The sequence below is a fragment of the Cololabis saira genome, chromosome 14, assembly GCF_033807715.1.
Source record: "Cololabis saira isolate AMF1-May2022 chromosome 14, fColSai1.1, whole genome shotgun sequence".
Lineage (NCBI taxonomy): Eukaryota > Metazoa > Chordata > Actinopteri > Beloniformes > Belonidae > Cololabis > Cololabis saira.
In genome coordinates this window covers 43306799-43328668 of record NC_084600.1, presented here as the reverse complement: position 1 = coordinate 43328668, position 21870 = coordinate 43306799, and the positions used below count along the sequence as shown (strand labels likewise).

Below are 21870 nucleotides of genomic sequence, written 5' to 3'. Positions count from 1 at the left end.
GTAGAAATAAACCCGAACCCGAACCCGAACCCGAACCCGAACCAGAACCACAGCCAGGCCGGTACCGGCTTCTTCTGCAGTCACGTCTTTGGAATGCGTTCAGAATCTGGCTTTATGTTATTACCTTAAAAAACCTAAATAAAATGCATGGCTACATGGATATCCTTGAGTAAAAAAGGGTTAGAGGCAGAATAAGTCTCTTTAATATCTATTTGCACTTTCCTGTGTTCATGCTGTCATCAAAGAAGTTTAAATAAAGTTTATTTGTGTAAACTTCCACTCCATATTATCATACTTTTTCCTGATTTGAGGTTGTAAATATATTTTTTAAATAATGATGGTGTAATGAAGGAAACGGATTTGTCATGAACTTATTTTACTCATAATAACAATTTATTAATCCAATAACAAGTGATCAGTCAAGAAACGCCTGAATAACTCATTTTTTGTTGAATAACAACAATATAAATCTTCGTTATTATTTTTAACACATGAGATGATTTGGAAGCAAAGTCTATTTAATGTGACATGTAGAAAGAATAAATAAATCTACGATTTAGACCATTTATTTTGGGATCTGAGGTTAAAACGAGCTAAAATGTTGTCATTCTGGAGCAGTTGAATCTGTGTGTCTCTGTGACATCACAGACCCACAGCAGTCACGTATCAGGCTCAGTTCAAATACATTATTTATATGTAAAGAGATAAATCTCTGGGCAGCTGAAATACAGCTAACTTGATTATATCTTAATTTCACATCTATCATTGCTTAATTGGTGATTTGCTACGCTGCTTATATCCTGATCATTTGCAGCGCCGCGACCACGCACGCATTCGTCAGGGATTAAGTGCTTAACCTCGTTGATAATATTCATTCATCTGGTCACATTTAAGAAAAAAAGGGCAGCATGCTGCAGATAAAACTCCTGAAGATCTTTAGAAAAACACGTACGGCGCACGCTGTGGCGTCACCGGGGGGGGCCAGGGGTGGCCACGGCCCCCCCTACGAATCTGCTGGCCCCCCACTGGCCTCAATAAAAAACAAAAAAACCCTTGCCGGTCACATAGATTCTATCGTCAGTTATGCGTTTCATCCCAAATCATATGGGCAAAATGCATCAGTAGGCGTTTATCTAAGTATTTCTGAGCCTAATAATAATAATAAAAAAATTTAAGCTACAAGCAGCGATGAACATGAAAATATATGAATATATATAATAAAAAATATTTTTTTTTAAATATAAAAATATATAAAAAAATATATTAAAAAAATATATATATGTATTAATAAAATAAATTCAAATATATATGATATATATGATATATTAAAAATGCATATATATTATATATATATATATATATATATATATATATATATATATATATTATATATATATATATATATATATATATATATTAATATATATGTATATGTATGTACTATTGTATTATTGTATTATTGCTTATATAAATACTGTATGGAATGATATTTATTAATGACATGTGTACTAGTTTATAAAAGCAAAAAATAAATGGTGACGTCATAAGCTTAGGCTTCAGTCTACACCTTTTGGTCCTTGGTTTTTAGTTAAAATGTATTATATATATATATATATATATATATATATATATATATATATATATATATATATATATATATATATATATATATATATATATATATATATATATACATACAAACAATTCAAATTATATATATATCTTTGTATTACACTGACGATTTACACCTGTACTTTGGGTTATTTGTGTTGTGGAAACTGAAAGGACCAATAAACTAAATTAAACATATAATATAAATACAAGTAAAAAAAATAATTTGCAAGTTCAAAGTTATTAAAGCACTTTAAACTTTAAATTTAGTTTATTCATATAAAGTAAATACAGTTTAGAAGTTTTGGGAATGTCCCTTTTGTTGGAGCCCGCGCTGCTGAAATCAGGGCGTCCTTTATTTCTATTTCTGAAAGGTGGCAATAAAACTCCTGGAGCGCTTTTACGCACGTGGCGCACTTTACGCACGTGGCGCACTTTACGCACGGCGGCGCGTCTCCGCGGCTGCAGAGGAGGCGAGGTCACAAGTTTCCAGGCGCGTCCCCTGATCAACCTCACGCTCAGACTGCGAGGGCGGATCTTCTTCTGCCCCTAACCGGCCAAAGGAGGAGGAGGAGGAGGAGAACCCGCAACTTCAGAACTCACAACTCCGCTGCGTCAGTCCAGCCACCGACCGTCCCGGGACCCGCCGCCCCGGACCTGCGACACCCCGGACCCCCGACCCCCCGCCGGGCGCGATGAGCAGCGTCCCGCCGCACACCAACGGCATGCAGGGCCTGCGCACGGAGCACCTGTACAAGGTGCTGGTGATCGGGGACCTGGGCGTGGGGAAGACCTCCATCATCCGCCGCTACGTGCACCAGACCTTCTCCTCCAACTACCGCGCCACCATCGGCGTGGACTTCGCCCTGAAGGTGCTCAACTGGGACTCGGAGACGGTGCGGCTGCAGCTCTGGGACATCGCAGGTGGGTCGCTGGTGCCGGGGCAGGGGGCCGGGGCAGGGGGGTCGCTGGTGCCGGGGCAGGGGGCCGGGGCAGGTGGGTCGCTGGTGCAGGGGCGGTTCCTGCAAAACTGTTTCATAGGGGGGGGGCAGAGGGGGCCATTTCAATTCTTCCAAGCCATCATTACAGGACTATTATACTGTTGTAGTAAACAGGCTCAGAAACTTTTTCACTTTCTAACTTGTCTGCATATATATTAGTGGTTAATACCATGTTGGTAAAAAAAAAATAAAAAATATATATATATGCATTTTTTATACATAACATATATATCTTAATATATCATATATTTATTGTATTAATACTTTATTAATGTATATATATTTATTTTTTGTATATATATATATATATATATATGTATATATATTTATTTTTTGTATATATATATATATATATATATATATATATATATATATATATATATATATATATATATATATATATATATATATATATATATATATATTTAGGGCCCGAGCATTTACAGTGCGAAGGCCCTATTGTATCTGTGGGAGATGTCGTTTTTATTTTCCTCATTTTTATTTTTCTTCCGCCGAAATGAGGGCCTTTTTCCCCCTAAACGTGCCCCAAAAGTCACCAAATTTTGCACCAAGCCAGGCCTGGTGATAAATGTGATATTTAATGGTTTGCATTAATGGGCGTGGCCTAACGGCTCAACAGCGCCCCCTAGAAAACTTTGTGCCTCAAGCCCCACAATACGGTTTGACGTACATGCACGAAAATCGCTACACACCTGTATCATGTCACAACTTAAAGAAAAGTCTCTTGGAGCCATGGCCCAAACCCAACAGGAAGTCGGCCATTTTGAATTAATCGTGTAATTTTGGCGAAATTTGTGCCATTCCTTCAGCAGTTAATGCGGCCAGAACCGTAACGTGCACCCAGGTGTGTTATACATCAAAATGTGCGTCTCCATCCTGCGACAACACGCATTACTTTTCTCAGTCAAAAGCGTTATAGCATCTATCGTCGCCACGGTAACTTTAAGAATTGACTTTATGATATTGATTTGAAACACGTATCACACATATGCAGTTGCATAACTTCAGAAAGGTAGCCTTAACGTAACAATCCAAGGATGTAATTTAGTTAGCTAGTCGAGAAAAAAGTCCAAATGTATTGCAATTTTATTCACGAAATTTCAACTTTATTCTCAAAATTGTATTTCAACATTTATCTCGACATTTCGACATTTCCACTTTTTTCTCAAAGTGCACAATAAAAAAGAAATACTCTTCCGTAAATGATGCTACCCCTGATAATATTTATTTAAAATGGATAAATTGAGGTGTAAGTTTGCTGACGTTCATCCTGTGGCAGTGAGGGGATTAGTATCTGACCTGAATGCATTAAGTGACGGGAGCATTATTTGATAGGATGTTACTGGACTATCAAATTATGCTACCATGAAATATTGATGTAAAATGGATAAATTGGGATGTTGAGTATTTGATCCTTCAAAATACACGACCCATGACATGAATTGCATTACACTTTTTGAACATTATACGATAAAGAGAAAAAAAACAACAATTCTATCGCTTTATTTGATATTCATTCAGTCATTGGCCTTTATTTAACCAGGCAGGTCAATAAGAACATTCTTATTTACAATGACGGCCTGGCAAGAGACAAGCTTGGGGGGAAATGAAGTGGTTTAGGGAGTAAAACAGTAAAATTGTAGCTCTGCAAAGGTAGAAAAACATTAGGTAGCATTTTTTGATTGGGTACACTGCAAAAACTCAAAATCTTACCAGGAATATTTGTCTTATTTCTAGTTAAAATGTCTCATTTTTAGTCAAAAAATCTCATTGCACTTAAAACAAGAGTCATTACCAGAAAAATAACTTGTTATTTGACAATTTTCACCTGTTTCAAGTAAATTTTCACTTGAAATAAGTAGAAAAATCTGCCAGTGGAACAAGATTTATCTTCTCATTACAATCAAAAAAATCTTGTTCCACTGGCAGATTTTTCTACTTATTTTAAGTGAAAATCTACTTGAAACAGGTGAAAATTGTTGTTTTTTCTAGTGATGAGTCGTGTTTTAAGTGTAATGAGATTTTTTTGGACTAAAAATGAGACATTTTAACTAGAAATAAGACAAATATTCTTGTTAAGATGTTGAGTTTTTGCAGTGCAGACAGACGCTAACGGTTTACAGTAGCATTTCTTGACAAAGCTGCAGAAATCGACCCCTCTGATCCGTATCTGAGCCGTGACTTTGGGTTGTTTTAGTGTTAAATGTGTTAAATGTTTGAGAAAAGGGACTGAATGTTCTGCAGCTCCGTCTTAGTTCCTGAAATGTGGATCGTTGGGGCTGATATCACTTATCTCCAGCTGACAGCCCGGCATGACTCGTAAGATGGTGAAACTTAATTACACACCGTCACTGAGTGAGACACACACACACACACACACACACACACACACACACACACACACACACACACACACACACACACACACACACACACACACACACACACACACACACACACACTGTTACTCATTCATGTGGAGGTATGATGGTCATGTGACCCGCCCATGTGAGGGAGATTTAAAGGCCAGTCACAGGAGTGTCATTGTAGCTTCAATAAAAGCAGCAGAAGAGCAGAAACCGTCGCTCACGCGCTCGCGTGACTAGATTATTATCCTGAAGGTGGACGGGAGAAGCTGGTGGGTTTGGGGGGGGGGGGGGCAGCCGTTTTAACATTTAATGGCTAAGTTTGATTATCAGGAATTAACATTGCAGATTTCTACAACTGCATTCTGACTAAACACTGCAAAAACTCAACCCTTAACAAGAATATTTGTCTTATTTCTAGTTAAAATGTCTAATCTTTAGTCAAAAAAAAGATTTTTTTTTTTGCTTGTAATGAGAAGATAAATCTTGTTTCACTGGCAGATTTTTCTACTTATTTCAAGTGAAAATTTAATTGAAACAGGTGAAAATTGTCAAATAACAAGTTATTTTTCCAGTAATGACTCTTGTTTTAAGTGTAATTAGATTTTTTGACTAAAAATGAGACATTTTAACTAGAAATAAGACAAATATTCCTGGTAAGATTTTGAGTTTTTGCAGTGTTACTTATTTATTTGACCTAATATCAATGCTTTCACTGCAAAAACCCAAAATCTTAACAAGAATATTTGTCTTATTTCTAGCTAAAATGTCTCATTTTTAGTCAAAAAAATCTCATTACACTTAAAACAAGACTCATCACTGGAAAAAACAACAATTTTCACCTGTTTCAAGTAGATTTTCACTTAAAATAAGTAGAAAAATCTGTCAGTGGAACAAGATTTTTTTTTCTTGTAATAAGAAGATAATTCTTGTCCAACTGGCAGATTTTTCTATTTATTTCAAGTGAAAATCTACTTGAAACAGGTGAAAATTTTCAAATAACAAGTTATTTTTCTGGTAATGACTCTTGTTTTAAGTGTAATGAGATTTTTTGACTAAAAATGAGACATTTTAACTAGAAATAAGACTAATATCCCTGGTAAGATTTAGAGTTTTTGCAGTGTTATCGTAATTACATTGTGACCAGTCAGAATGGAAGTTAAAGATATCTCCAATTTGAGATATCTCTAATCAAAATTCATTTCAAGATATAACTTGATTACAGATATCTACAATTAAATTAGGGCTATCTGTAATTCCAGTTTAAGATATCTACAACTTTGTTCTGACTAGTCAAAACTCAATTTAAGATATCTAAAAAGGGCAAAGTAGATATCTTGAATTGAGGGGAAGTAAAGATATCTTGAACTGGAATTAGGACTATAGTCAGAATTAAACTGTAGATATCTGCAACTGGAATTACAGCTAGTGGTAATTCAGTTGCAGATATCTGTCATCCACATTGCAGATATCTGCAAATGAATTGTAGATATCTGTCATTAGAAACCCCCAGAATGACGTTGTGGATTATCTGAAATGACAATTGTGGACAGGAAGAATGTAGTTGTAGAAATCTGAAATGCTCTTTTTGACTAGGAAGAATGGAATGGCGGATATCTGCAGTATCTGGCTGTTAAATGTTAAAGGGCTCGCGGCCTGTCAAGTGACACGTGTTGCTCACGACTCACGCCTGATCTGCATGTGATGAAAACAATGAGAGGAGGAACCAGTTCAGACTCTCCGTTTCCTCTCCAGCTCAGAGCGGCTGCAGAGACTCATTCAGTAAAACGCTGTGCACGGTGTTACAGTTACAGTTACAGTTACAGTTACAGGCCTCACTGCAAAAACTCTAAACCTTAACAAGAATATTTGTCTTATTAGGGCCCGAGCACCTTCAGTGCGAAGGCCCTATTGTATCTGTAGGAATTTTTTTTCTTTCTTTTTTTTTTTCTTTTTTCTTTCTTCTGACGAAAGGAGGGCCTTTTTTCCCCCTAAACGTGCCCAAAAAGTCACCAAATTTTGCATGCAAGTCAGGCCTGGCGAAAAATTTGATATTTAATGGTTTACATTAATGGGCATGGCAAAATGGCTCAACAGCGCCCCCCGGAAAACTTTGTGCCTCAAGCCCCACAATACGGTTTGACGTATATGCACGAAAATCGCTACACACCTGTATCAGTACACAACTTAAAGAAAAGTCTCTTGGCGACATGGCCGAAACCGAACAGGATGTCGGCCATTTTGAATTAATCGTGTCACTTTGGCGGAATTTATGCCATTCCTTCGGCAGTTAATTCAGCCCGAACCGTAACGTGCACCCAGGTGTGTTATACATCAAAATGTGCGTCTCCATCCTGCGACAACACGCATTACTTTTCTCTTTCAAAAGCGTTACCGTGGCGACGCTAGACGCCAAAAAGCGCGCCCACCCTTCATCTGGTTGGTTCAGACAGAAAAAACTTTGTGCCTCAAGCCCCATAATACGGTTTGACGTACATGAACGAAAATCGGTACACACCTGTATCATGTCGCAACTTAAAGAAAAGTCTCTTGGCGCCATGGCCGAAACCGAACAGGAAGTCGGCCATTTTGAACATTCTGAATTAATCGCATAATTTTGGAGCAATATGAGCCATTCCTTCGAGAATTAATTCAGCCCGAACCGTAACGTGCACCCAGATGTGTTATACATCAAAATGTGCGTCTCCATCCTGCGACTACACGCATTACTTTTCTCTTTCGAAAGTGTTATCGTGGCGACGCTAGACGGCAAAAAGCGCACCCCCCCTTCATCTGATTGGTCCATATTTGATAGTTCCCCAAAAGTCACCAAATTTATCACCAATCCAGGCCTGGTGATAAATTTGATATTTCATGGTTTGCATGAATGGGCGTGGCCTAACGGCTCAACAGCGCCCCCTAAAATACTTTTCTCTCTCTACTTTTCTCTCATGTATGACTGGCCTTTTTTCTGTTCCAGAAATTTAACAACTAAAATTAAATAAATAAATAAAATTAAATGAATAAACTATGAAAAGTCCCAAACTCCAAATGCAACATGACTGTTATTGATCTTCTGCCAGAGCTCAGAGCTTCACCTGTTCCAGCCTGAGGTCGTAAGGTGAACCCTGTTATCGTTTCGTCCTCTCACCGTCGGGGACGACACAATCTTTACATCAGAAAAAAAATTGATTCATGCTCACCTTAGAAGTAAAAGTTCGGAGCTGAAAACCCCCAAGAGTCCCGTGATCGGGACTGTAAAACGGTACTAGTTTCTTCTGAGCCTAGTCAGATTTTGGTCCATCACGTGATCCCGCTGCACCAATAGGATGTTAGTAGTAAACACAATATATTAATATTAATAACCCAATATCGCGCTACAGTTTGGGATTGGGCTGTTACAGTAGTCGATACTAATGAGCAGGCTGCATCCAGCCACAATATATATGTATATATATTGTGGCAGGCAAGCTCCACTCCAGAGGTTGGTAAAACAGGACTTTATTCCACACGTCGGAATCTCAACTCACAACAGAAACTGACAGCTGACAACTGACACAGAACACGCGTTGCTCAGCAACCACAACATGCCTAGTGACCACGCCCCCTTCCATACAGTCCTGATGGGTGCAAGGTCTGTAATTGTGTCCGCCACACAGCCCCCCCCAGAACACCCAGAAGGTTGTCCTGGAAGGGCCCATCAGTCCCTCACTGGTGGCTTAATCAGCCGACCATAACGGCTGCGCCGTCCTTCCTGTACCACCACAGCAGCATTTTTTTGACAACCGATGCTTCGGACATAGCAGTAGGGGGAGTCGTAGAGCAACGGGTGGCAGGAATTTGGCAACCTCTTGCATTTTTCAGCCGCAAACTACATGACAGTGAGCAAAAGTATAGTGTTTTTGACCGTGAGTTGTTGGCGCTGTACCTCGCCACCCGCCATTTTAGTTTTTTCTTAGAAGGCCGTTCATTCACGGCATATGTAGACCATAATCCGTTGATCTTTGCAATGTCTAAGGTAACAGAGCCGTGGTCTGCTCGCCAGCAGCGCCATCTAGCGTCCATCTCAGAGTTCACCACGGACATTCGGCATGTTGCGGGTAAAACAAACCTGGTGGCCGATTGCCTGTCACGCGCGCTGGTGTGCCCTGTAAACCTGGGAGTTGATTTTTCTGCTATGGCTGCTGACCAGGCCGATGACCAGGACATCGCGACTCTTAAGTCTGCTGGTACCGGTCTCAGACTGGAGAACTTGGCGGTAGAGGTCGGAGGTCCAGCTCTTCTCTGCGACATCTCCACTGGTCGGCCCCGTCCGGTGGTCCCAGGTTCCTGGCGCCGGCGGGTTTTCGATTCCGTACACTCCCTCTCACACCCTGGCATCCGGGCGTCAGTGAAACTGGTTGGGGCCAAGTTGGTCTGGCCCGGCCTCCGCAGGGAGGTTAAGGAGTGGGCAGCTGCATGTGTAGCATGCCAGCGGGCTAAAGTCCACCAGCACACAAAGGCGCCCCTGGAACCGTTCCCGATTCCAGCCAGGCGGTTTGACCATGTTTACATCGACCTTGTGGGCCCTCTTCCTCCATCGCAGGGTTACACGAAGGCCTGTGTTGAAAAAAATCGATTCTCCGATTTTAAATTGATTCTCATATTAATTCCTAAAAATCGATTCATATGTCTAAAGTTTTTTTTCATCATTACATTACAACTTTTGGTACTTTTTTGTTTATGCCCAAAAAAGGAATATTTTGTTGGACACGAGAATAACTGGTGCCATGTTTTTGCCTTTAAATATGTTTAAAGGTATGAAAACATTAAAGTTTTCAGTTATAATTGCATACATTGTCTATATTTCTTTTCTTTATATACTGTCTTGGGGTTACATTTGCATAAATGTTAAAAACCAAATTCTCATAAATGGGGAAAAAATAAAAGCGATTTCTTTCGTCCTCTGTTTCCTCCCTGGATCTGTTTGGTAATTCTACACGATGTTTCTGTTTCAGTTCTATCAGCATTCTGGGAGCTGATTGGTCCTTACAGCATCATTAGCTGCAATACTTGCTGTTGAATCTCAATATAATACTAGTATTAATATGTTGCAGAACTACAGTCATATCATTCATGCAACAGCTGAAAAAACAGTTTTATTAAGACTAACCCATATCAATATCGGAATCGAATCGGATCGGATCGAATCGAATCGGATCGTGATAATCGATTCTGAATCTTAAGAATCGGAATCAAATCGATTCTTGATATTTGAATCGATCCCCAGCCCTAGTTACACGCACCTCCTCACCATGGTGGACCGAACCACCAGGTGGCCCGAGGCAGTGCCCCTTTCCTCTACAGGGTCAAAAGATGTGGCGCGTGCTTTCCTGGGCGCCTGGGTATCACGGTTCGGTGTCCCATCTGACATCACGTCGGGGTCACCAATGTTTCAATTCAATTAAATTCAATTTTGTTTATATAGCGTCTAATACAACAAAAGTTGTCTCTAGACGCTTTCCAGAGACCCAGAACATAAACCCCGAGCAATTATTATATAAACAATGGCAAGTAAAAACTCCCCTAGTGGGAGAAAAGCCTTAAGCCAAACAGTGGCAAGAAAAACTCCCCTTTAGGAGGAAGAAACCTTGAGCAGGACCTGGATCATAAGGGGGGGCCCTCCTGCCGAGGGCCAGACTGGGGGGTCAGGGACGTCAGCAGCACAGCAGGCAGGTGGAAGCAGCAACGGGATGACCGGGGGTGGGGACCACAGGCCAGAATGCAGCTCCTGAAGCTCCGGCCCAATCAGCAAGTCCCAGGTTGGGGTGCAGGGTCGGGGAAAGGTTGAGAAGGGGCAGGATGAAGCTCGACTCCAGAGGTTGGTAAACTGGACTTTATTCCACACGTCGGAATCTCCACTCACAACAGAAACTTGACAGCTGACAACTAACAGCTGACAACTGACACAGACAACTGACTGTGAATGCGGCGGTTCTGCTCTTGGGACTAACGAGGTCGTTAGCGAAGGAGCAGCTGAGTCGACCGTTTCAGAGTTTCAGAGCAACGTGACGCTTCAGACACGGGAATGTGCTGTTTCACGGGAATGTTGGCGCCACTAACGGCCGCCTCGGACCCGGAACAATGAGAGGCTCTGATCCCGGGTGTGTGTGTGTGTGTGTGTGTGTGTGTGTGTGTGTGTGTGTGTGTGTGTGTGTGTGTGTGTGTGTGTGTGTGTAGGGGTGGGTATTGGGAAGGACCTCACGATACGATACACATCACGATACTTGAGCCACGATACGATACACATTGCGATATCCCGATTATTATATTCTCCATAGTTCACCGAAAAATTTAAAAATGCATTACACATCTTAAAATCCAAGTTGTATATATGTACATCAGATGATAGTGATGGATCTTAAAATCCGAGTTGCACGTTCATCCGATTATAGTGACAATTCATGGGACAAACTGAGTCAAAACAATGTTTTATTATAACTATACAAGCTAAAGTTACAACATATTTGTATATGTTTTTCATATTATTTACATCATATGAAATTAACATTAAATTTAGTATGAGGTTGCTTTAATTATGTGGCAAATGATAATAAACACAAGAAAGATGGTACTAAAACCAAGGACAGGCACAGTGATCAGTCAGTATAGATATAAATCCATAAATAAATAAACCTCTGTCAATTATTTTTCATTTTTTAAGGACAGGCAATTGTGTTATATAAAAAATAAATTATAAAATGAAATAAAACGTGAAATAAAACCTGAGCTCAGTGCAGGGCCCTCCCAGGGTTGGTAGAGAGTGGCAATGCCCAGGACTGTCACTTAAGTAGGAGCACTGGGGGATAGAATGGGAAAAAATCGGGCATAAAAAATATATAAAAAATAAATAAATTAAAAAAAAATCGATATTCAAATTTTGAATATTGATATTGAATCAGCTGGAAAAGTATCGCGATATATTGCCACATCGATATTTTTGCCCACCCCTATGTGTGTGTGTGTTTCCAGGCCAGGAGCGCTTCGGGAACATGACCCGGGTCTACTACCGCGAGGCTATGGGCGCCTTCATCGTGTTCGACGTGACGCGGCCCACGACCTTCGAGGCCGTGGTGAAGTGGAAGGAGGACCTGGACTCCAAGGTAGGGATGGGCGATATGGGATAAAAAATGTATCACGATCATTTCTGGCATTTATCCCGATAACGATAAAAATGACGATAAAAAAAAATACCAATTCAACTCCACCTTTGTAACTATAAATCTATCACCACATTCAGTCTTAGGAGCCAAATCACTGCTCTACAAGATACTAAATACTACTAAACGTCATCAATGGGAATTTATCGTTCTTTCTTTCTTTCTTTCTTACACAAAAACTTCATCAACAGGAATTTATCATTTTTACCGTGAGATACAAATTCTTACCGTGGGGAATTTTTTTGACGGTATATCGTGAACAGTAAAATATCATCCATTCCTACTCCAAGGTGATGCTGGGGAACGGGCGCAGCATCGCCACCGTGCTGCTGGCCAACAAGTGCGACCAGGGCCGCGAGCTGACCAACAACGGCATCAAGATGGACCAGTTCTGCCGGGACCACGGCTTCGTGGGCTGGTTCGAGTCCTCGGCCAAGGTGAGACTGGTACCGGTACCGGGTTCTGCTGGTACCGGGTTCTGCTGGTACCGGGTTCTGCTGGTACCGGGTTCTGCTGGTACCGGGTTCTGCTGGGCCAGACCAGGACTAAAGCTGCTTATAGACGAAAATTATGAGGAAATATCGTCGTCAACGAACCTTTATCACCTGAGGAAAACGAGACGAAAATGCTGGTCATGTGACGATAACGATAATTAAATATATAATGCAATATCGTAGAGGAATAAAAACCAGACTAAAATGTAGATTACAAAATAAAAACTCTGCTAAAATGTGCATCCGCCATCCATCCATCATCCACCATCCATCCATCATCCATCCATCATCCATCATCCATCCATCATCCATCCATCATCCATCCATCCATCCATCATCCATCCATCATCCATCCATCCATCCATCCATCCATCCATCATCCATCATCCATCCATCATCCATCCATCATCCATCCATCCATCCATCCATCCATCCATCCATCCATCATCCATCCATCATCCATCCATCCATCCATCCACCATCCATCCATCCATCATCCATCCATCCATCCATCATCCATCATCCATCCATCCATCATCCATCCATTTATCCATCCATCCATCCATCATCCATCCATCCATCCATCATCTATCCATCCATCCATCCATCATCCATCCATCCGTCATCCATCCATCCATCCATCCATCCATTTATCCATCCATCCATCCATCCATCATCCATCCATCCATCCATCCATCCATCATCTATCCATCCATCCATCATCCATCCATCCGTCATCCATCCATCCATCCATTTATCCATCCATCTATCCATCCATCATCCATCCATCCATCATCCATCATCCATCATCCATCCATCCATCATCCATCATCCATCATCCATCATCCATCCATCCATTTATCCATCCATCATCCATCCATCACCCATCCATTTATCCATCCATCATCCATCCATCCATCATCCATCCATCACCCATCCATTTATCCATCCATCATCCATCCATCCATCATCCATCCATCATCCATCCATCCATCCATCATCCATCTATCACCCATCCATTTATCCATCCATCATCCATCCATCCATCATCCATCCATCATCTATCCATCCATCCATCATCCATCCATCCGTCATCCATCCATCCATCCATCCATTTATCCATCCATCCATCCATCCATCCATCCATCATCCATCCATCCATTCATCATCCATCCATCCATCATCTATCCATCCATCATCCATCCATCCATCATCCATCATCCATCCATCCATCATCCATCCATCATCCATCCATCATCCATCATCCATCATCCATCCATCATCCATCCATCATCCATCCATCACCCATCCATTTATCCATCCATCATCCATCCATCACCCATCCATTTATCCATCCATCATCCATCCATCATCCATCCATCCATCCATCATCCATCCATCACCCATCCATTTATCCATCCATCATCCATCCATCCATCATCCATCCATCATCCATCCATCCATCCATCATCCATCCATCACCCATCCATTTATCCATCCATCATCCATCCATCCATCATCCATCCATCATCCATCCATCCATCCATCATCCATCCATCACCCATCCATTTATCCATCCATCATCCATCCATCATCCATCCATCACCCATCCATTTATCCATCCATCATCCATCCATCATCCATCCATCCATCCATCATCTATCCATCCATCATCTATCCATCCATCATCCATCCATCCATCCATCCATTTATCCATCCATCCATCCATCATCTATCCATCCATCCATCCATCCATCCATCCATCCATCCATCCATCCATCCATCCATCCATCCATCCATCCATCCATCCATCTGTTTTGGGAGAAAATCACTTAAAGAGGCTCGAGAGTGGTCGGCTGTGCAAAAATGAATCACACACACACTCGCTTTAGCTATAATATATATGAATACATTTATTAGCCAGCAGTGGACATACAGTAGAAAGACTCACACACAATAGCTCTTTTGCTAGGATAACTCTGTGTCAAGTTATCCCCCGCAAATGGCAAAGCAACAGACAATTACACAGGGCTAGGCGGTGTACCTCTTACCTCAACACAGAAGGACTGGAGAGCCGGACAGTCCTGGCAGAGTAGCCGAAACAGGCTGGGCGTCGTGCACTAGACCCACAGCAGACTCTGACTCGAACTTCCGGCTGTCTCGTCTTTATACCTTTTACTCAACATCTTGCAGAGGGGGGGGAAAGGGCCCGTTCACCCCCGCCCGCAAGCTTCTCAAAAACAAGACCTCAGTTCACACGGGAGCTCAGTCCCGTGTGAACTAGCGCCTCTCTCACAGTTACATTTGTTATAATAAACAGCAGGTGCAGACTGTGTTTTGGGAATTCAGGGCATTTCAGGACACAAAACATATTTTTTCACCCTTCACCATCCATACATCCATCCATCATCCATCCATCATCCATCCATCCATCCATCCATCCATCCATCCATCATCCATCCATCCATCATCCATCCATACATTCATACATCCAACCATCCATCATCTATCCATCCATCATCCATCCATCCATCCATCCATCATCCATCCATCCATCCATCCATCATCTATCCATCCATCATCCATTCATCCATCCATCCATCCATCCATCCATCCAACCATCCATCATCCATCCATCCATCCATCCATCCAACCATCCATCATCTATCCATCCATCATCCATCCATCCATCCATCCATCATCTATCCATCCATCATCTATCCATCCATCATCCATCCATCCATCCAACCATCCATCATCCATCCATCCATCCATCCATCCAACCATCCATCATCTATCCATCCATCATCCATCCATCCATCCATCCATCCATCCATCCATCCATCCATCCATCCATCCATCCATCCATCCATCCATCATCTATCCATCCATCCATCATCCATCCATCGATCTGTTTTGGGAGAAAATCACTTAAAGAGGCTCGAGAGTGGTCGGCTGCGCAAAAATGAATCACACACACACTCGCTTTAGCTATAATATATATGAATACATTTATTAGCCAGCAGTGGATATACAGTAGAAAGACTCACACACAATTGCTCTTTTGCTAGGATAACTCTGTGTCAAGTTATCCCCCGCAAATGGCAAAGCAACAGACAATTACACAGGGCTAGGCGGTGTACCTCTTACCTCAACACAGAAGGACTGGAGAGCCGGACAGTCCTGGCAGAGTAGCCGAAAACCCGCTTGGTGTCGTGCACTAGACCCGCAGCTGACTCTGACTCGAACTTCCGGCTGTCTCGTCTTTATACCTTTTACTCAACATCTTGCAGAGGGGGGGGAAAGGGCCCGTTCACCCCCCGCCCGCAAGCTTCTCAAAACAAGACCTCGGTTCACACGGGAGCTCAGTCCCGTGTGAACAAGCGCCTCTCTCACAGTTACATTTATTATAATAAACAGCAGGTGCAGACTGTGTTTTGGGAATTCAGGGCATTTCAGGACACAAAACATATTTTTTCACCCTTCACCATCCATCATCCATCCATACATCATCCATCCATACATCCATCCATCATCTATCCATCATCCATCCATCCATCATCCATCCATACATCATCCATCCATACATCCATCCATCATCTATCCATCATCCATCCATCCATCCATCATCCATCCATCATCCATCCATCCATCATCCATCCAACATCTATCCATCCATCATCCATCCATCCATCATTTATCCATCCATCATCCATCCATCATCCATCCATCCATCATCCATCCATCATCCATCCATCATCTATCCATCCATCATCCATCCATCCATCATCCATCCATCATCTATCCATCCATCATCCATCATTTATCCATCCATCATCCATCCATCATCCATCCATCCATCATCCATCCATCCATCCATCCATCCATCATCCATCCATCCATCATCCATCCATCCATCATCCATCCATCCATCCATCCATCATCCATCCATCATCCATCCATCCATCCATCATCCATCCATCATCCATCCATCATCCATCCATCCTTCCATCCATCCATCATCCATCCATCATCTATCCATCCATCATCCATCATTTATCCATCCATCATCCATCCATCATCCATCCATCCATCATCCATCCATCCATCCATCCATCCATCCATCATCCATCCATCCATCATCCATCCATCCATCCATCATCCATCCATCATCCATCCATCCATCCATCCATCCATCATCCATCCATCATCCATCCATCCATCCATCATCCATCCATCATCCATCCAACAATGTTACCATTATTCATATTGCAAAAAAATGAAAAATGTTGCTTCTCGTATCAAATATTGATATGCGATTGATTGCGATTAATTAATTACAAAGCCTCTAATTAATTAGATTAATCTTTTTAATCACATATATATATATAAAACATTTTTAAAAACCTCATTGATGAGAAAACTGGCTTATAGGCTTCTGGTCTGTTGTTGCTGGAACCTCAGAGTATTATATATTTAAAAAAACATGTTTTAATTCTTAAACATGGTACTCCATACATTTTTATGTAAATGCATAGGAATTCAAAATATACCAAATCCTGCAAACCAGCATGTTTGGTTCAGGGTGTGGATCAGACCACGCCCCCTGGGGAAGCCCCGCCCCGGGGAAGCCCCGCCCCCAGGGAAGCCCCGCCCCTTGTGGAAGCCCCGCCCCCAGGGGAAGCCCCGCCCCCTCCAGGCTGGAATTTCGTATCTTCGTGGAAACTGCTTCACAAGATGAAGTGTCGACTACCCAGAAAGCCCGTCACCTCGGGGAACGGGGCATTCTGGGAAACACTGCTGCATCTGTGAAGGGAAGTAAAAACGGTAGCGCGTCTGACTCCAGATCAGAAGTTACGTGTTCAACTCACGTCAGGGTCATTATGAACTTTCAGTTTAGTTTTCAGCAAGGATTTGCTCCGTGTGTGTCTCAGATGTAAGTCTAAATGACAGTAGTAGTAGTAGTAACTAATTAGTCATCAAATTTATCACCAAGCCAGGCCTGGTGATAAATGTGATATTTAATGGTTTGCATTAATGGGCGTGGCCTAACGGCTCAACAGCGCCCCCTAGAAAACTTTTCTCTGCCATTTTTGAATGGTTTGACATACAGAGTCGTGGGTGGTGTCACCTGAATCGGTATTGAATCCTTGACCTTCTTTGGCCTGAATTAGCCCCGCCCCTTCTTCTGATTGGTTGTAACTTTTTCTGCTATAACTTTTGAATGGTTGGACATAGAGAGTTGTGGGTGGTGTCATTTCTGATATGCTTATTATCTTTCTTCTGACGAAATTAGGGCCTTTTTCCCCCCTAAACGTGCCCCAAAACTCACCAAATTTTGCACCAACCCAGGTCTGGTGAAAAATGTGATATTTAATTGGTTTGCATTAATGGGCGTGGCCTAACGGCTCAACAGCGCCCCCTAGAAAACTTTGTGCCTCAAGCCCCACAATACGGTTTGACGTACATGCACGAAAATCGGTACACACCTGTATCATGTCACAACTTAAAGAAAAGTCTCTTGGTGCCATGGCCCAAACCCAACAGGAAGTCGGACATTTTCAATAAATGGTGGAATTTTGTCGCAATTTATGCCCCCTTCATCTGATTGGTCGATATCTGATAGTTCCTATTTTCTGCCATAACTTTTGAATGGTTTGGTATAGAGAGTCGTGGGTGGTTTCATCCACTAAAAGTCCAGGCCTGAGGAATCTACATCAAGTCATACAAGCTTCCACTGCAGCCTGAACGTGCACAAGAGTGGAGGAACGTTCATCGCTGCTTGCAGCTTTAATTTGTATTTTATTCTTTATTTCATTCATTGAAAGAAAAACAAAACAGTTCAATATAATCACAACAAATCTCTTTCCTTGAATGAAAGGGAACAGAAAGAAGACTAAGCTTATTTTATCTGTTCAATTAATGTAATAATAAAAAAACAAAACAAATTACAATTTACGCAATTTAAAAAAACACTTCCCAATAAACGTAATTTAAAAAAAAAACAAAAAAAAACTGACTGACATGGCAACGTGCCCCAACCCTTCATTTAAAGGTACAATGGTTTATAATATATATAATATATAATATATATTTTCATTCCCCTTTATAATATATAATTGTTTATAATGGTTAATAATGGTTTCATTTAAAGGTGGAAGGAGACCCTTCCCTCTCCTTCCACCTCTGTTGACGCCGGCGTGTCGCGGCGGCGCGAGTCGGCCGTCGGCCTTGTAGCACGGGGACTCCACATTCTGAGAGGTCAGAGGTCACCGTGAGCGTGAAGCCTCCTCCTCTGCTGTGTGTGATTGTTCTGGTCGTTAACGAGTGTCGTCTCTTCCCCCGCAGGACAACCTGAACATCAGCGAAGCCGCAAACTTCTTGGTGAAGCATATCATGGCCACGGAGAACGACATCCTGCGCTCGGTGGTTCCCGACACCATCTCCCCGCACATCGACGCCGGCCGGGCGGTGAGCTGCTCCGGCTGCCTGAAGTAACCTGGGGGGGGCAGAGACGCTCGGACGGGGGTGGGGGGGATTCAGAGACGCTCGCTGGGACTCGGACGGCTCTGAAGAGGCTCTTTCTGCAGCACTGAAGCTTTCTGTGGTCAACAAACCCCTGATCAGCCTCTTCCATTTACCTGATTAAGATGCCATCCTCACATTCCAGCCCCCCCCCTCATCCCTGCCCCCCCCACCGGCCCAGCAGAGCAAACAAAGTCCCCTCTGTCCCGCCGAAGACTCACAACACGACCAGAAACAGACTCCATGAGGAACTTGCACCTTCAGAGTTGCCAAAGTAGTTGCCTCTCAGATGATGTTTGGATAAAATACTGTGAATTCCAATGGAGAATATCAGTCAACTCCATGGAGATGTTTTGGCTGGAAGTGTCTTATCAGATATTTTATTCCACCTGCTCAGAGCCGTCACCATTCAGGCTCCCAGGAGGAACAACCACTACCACTTGTTCTGGTCCAAAAGTAAATGCTTTCTGGCATGAAATCCATTCAGAGTTAGTGATGATTTTTGGGTCAGATGTTGCTTTTAACTGGGACCAACTTCTTTTTGGGTTTGCACACTCTATGGTTGAATCTATGGTTGGTTTGCTAAGTGTAGCTGCTGCGAAAATCTGTTACCAAGAAGTGGCTTAAGCTAGATTCTCCTTCATTAGACGATTGGTACGACATATTTGGTTCGTTTTTGGTTCAATAAATCCTGCTTTGTGAATTCCTGCCTCCTGCTCTCCTGCGTTTGGGTCCTCAACAAACCTATCGTGACAAGTAGGGAACTTTCAGCGCTCTTTTCTTCGTGTATGTGTGATTTGATTTTGTTTTGGTTTCTTGCACAATAGTTGTCCTTATCTCTTTGATTCACTGTGACCGGAAAAGTTGGATAAACCATTCAGGAGAAGATCGCGCCCCTCCTAGCGGTCTGGGGGGGTACTGCACCGCAGTGAAATGGAGTTACGGAAAAGTCAGAAGGGTTCACGACGGCGTCACGGCAACGGCTTGTGCTCTGCGTTGGTTTAACGCAGAACCATAATCCAGGCTTTAGTGATGATTTTTGGGTCAGATGTTGCTTTTAACTGGGACCAACTTCTTTTTGGGTTTGCACACTCTATGGTTGAATCTATGGTTGTGGAATCAAGATACCTGTTTGGTTTGCTAAGTGTAGCGGTTGCGAAAAGCTATTACCAAGAAGTGTCTTAAGCTAGATTCTCCTTCATTAGATGATTGGTACGACATCATTTATGATATCTTTGTAATGGAGAGGATAATGTTCTCTATGAAGCTGCAACAATCCAAATTTGAAGCAATCTGGGAAGATTGGAAAGGTTATATTTCCCTGAGACGCCCTGCTTTTGTTTGAGATGTATTTCATTTACCCATTTTGTCAGGGTTTGACATTTCCCCCAGTTTGTGTTTAAGTTCTGTCCCTCCTGTTTTCCATCTGCCCTGATTGTCGTCACCTGTGTCTCATTATCCCCTGTGTATATCTAGTCTCGTCTTTCCCCTGCTCCTCGCTGGTCCGTACTGTCTGCTCCCTCCATGCTCTCCTCGTCTAGTTTTTGGATTCCTGTTTTTGTTCTGCCTTTATGATCCTGCCCAGCAGCGTTTTTGGTTTTGTTGTTACAAATAAACTTTGTAAGCTCTCCTGCGTTTGGGTCCTCACCAAAAGCAATCGTGACAGAACGGACCAGGAGAGAACATCACTCTCTTTGAGTTCTTCTGCCGGGAGGCGCAGAGGAACATGCTACGGGTCACGGAAGAGGGATCTCCATTCCGGGGAACGCGCCTGGCTTTCCCAAGTCCGAGCCTTCAGTTTCAAGGGAGACGACGTCTGCACCAGCCACGGCCTGTTCCGGCTCCGGTGGTGGTCCTGGACCCCCCTCAGCCAGCGCCAAGGACCCAGGGTCCCCCGAAGCCGGTCACTCGTATTCTTAGTCCCCCGAAGCCGGCCCCTCTGATTCTGTGTGCCCTGCTGTTTTGGGAGAAATCTCACTTATGGTTTGAGAGTGGTCGCCTGTGCAAAAATGAATCAGACACACACTCGCTTTCTCTATAATGAATACATTTATTAAAAGCAGTGCACACAAAAAGACTCACACACAATTGCCCTTTCGCTAGGATAACTCTGTGTCAAGTTATCCCCCGCAAATGACAAAGCAACAGACAATTACACAAGGCTTGGCCTAAACTCTTACCTCGACACAGAAAGACTGGAGAGCCGACAGTCCAAAAGTAGAGCGGCCAGAAACCCTAGCTGGGCGTCGCGCACAAACCCGCAGCTGACTCTGAATCCGGACTTCCGGCTCTCGCGTCTTTATACCTTTCTACTCAGCACCTTGGGGAGGGGGTTGCCTTCAACCCCCGCCTGCCAGTTCTCACGCTAAGGCTTGGCCCACACGGGACTGAGCTTCCCGTGTGAACTAAGCGCCTCTCTCACAGTTACAATAAACAACAGGTGCATAGCTGATATGACTGTTTTGAGAATGAAGGACATTTCAGGAGACAAAACTTATTTTTTCTTCCTTCACCTGCCTGCCATGTCCCGAGGGCGACCCCCCCCCCGAACTGTCTCGCTGGTCGGCCCGGCCCCTTGGACGGCCTCCTCCGGGCCCCCTCCACCCAACTTGGGATGGGTTTTTGTGATGCGTCGTTGGGACATCTGGGATCT

At 42.8% G+C, this 21870-nt stretch overlaps 1 protein-coding gene across 1 annotated transcript; it reads left to right on the top strand.

Annotated features, from left to right (window-relative positions):
• The first annotated feature begins 2282 nt into the window (after positions 1–2282).
• Positions 2283–19769, top strand: rab38b (RAB38b, member of RAS oncogene family). The gene is made up of 4 exons (XM_061740640.1): positions 2283–2535; positions 12011–12141; positions 12489–12635; positions 19041–19769. The coding sequence occupies exons 1-4, from the start codon at positions 2307–2309 to the stop codon at positions 19188–19190; spliced, it is 657 nt and encodes a 218-aa protein (XP_061596624.1). The 5' UTR covers positions 2283–2306; the 3' UTR covers positions 19191–19769.
• Positions 19770–21870: the final 2101 nt, after the last annotated feature.

Excerpts from the sequence above, each read along its gene's own strand:
- rab38b (XM_061740640.1), top strand. The coding sequence starts at position 2,307 with ATGAGCAGCGTCCCGCCGCACACCAACGGCATGCAGGGCCTGCGCACG. Across the intron at positions 12,142-12,488 it reads AGGAGGACCTGGACTCCAAG|GTGATGCTGGGGAACGGGCG; the intron begins GTAGGGATGGGC and ends TCCTACTCCAAG. Across the intron at positions 12,636-19,040 it reads GGTTCGAGTCCTCGGCCAAG|GACAACCTGAACATCAGCGA; the intron begins GTGAGACTGGTA and ends CTTCCCCCGCAG.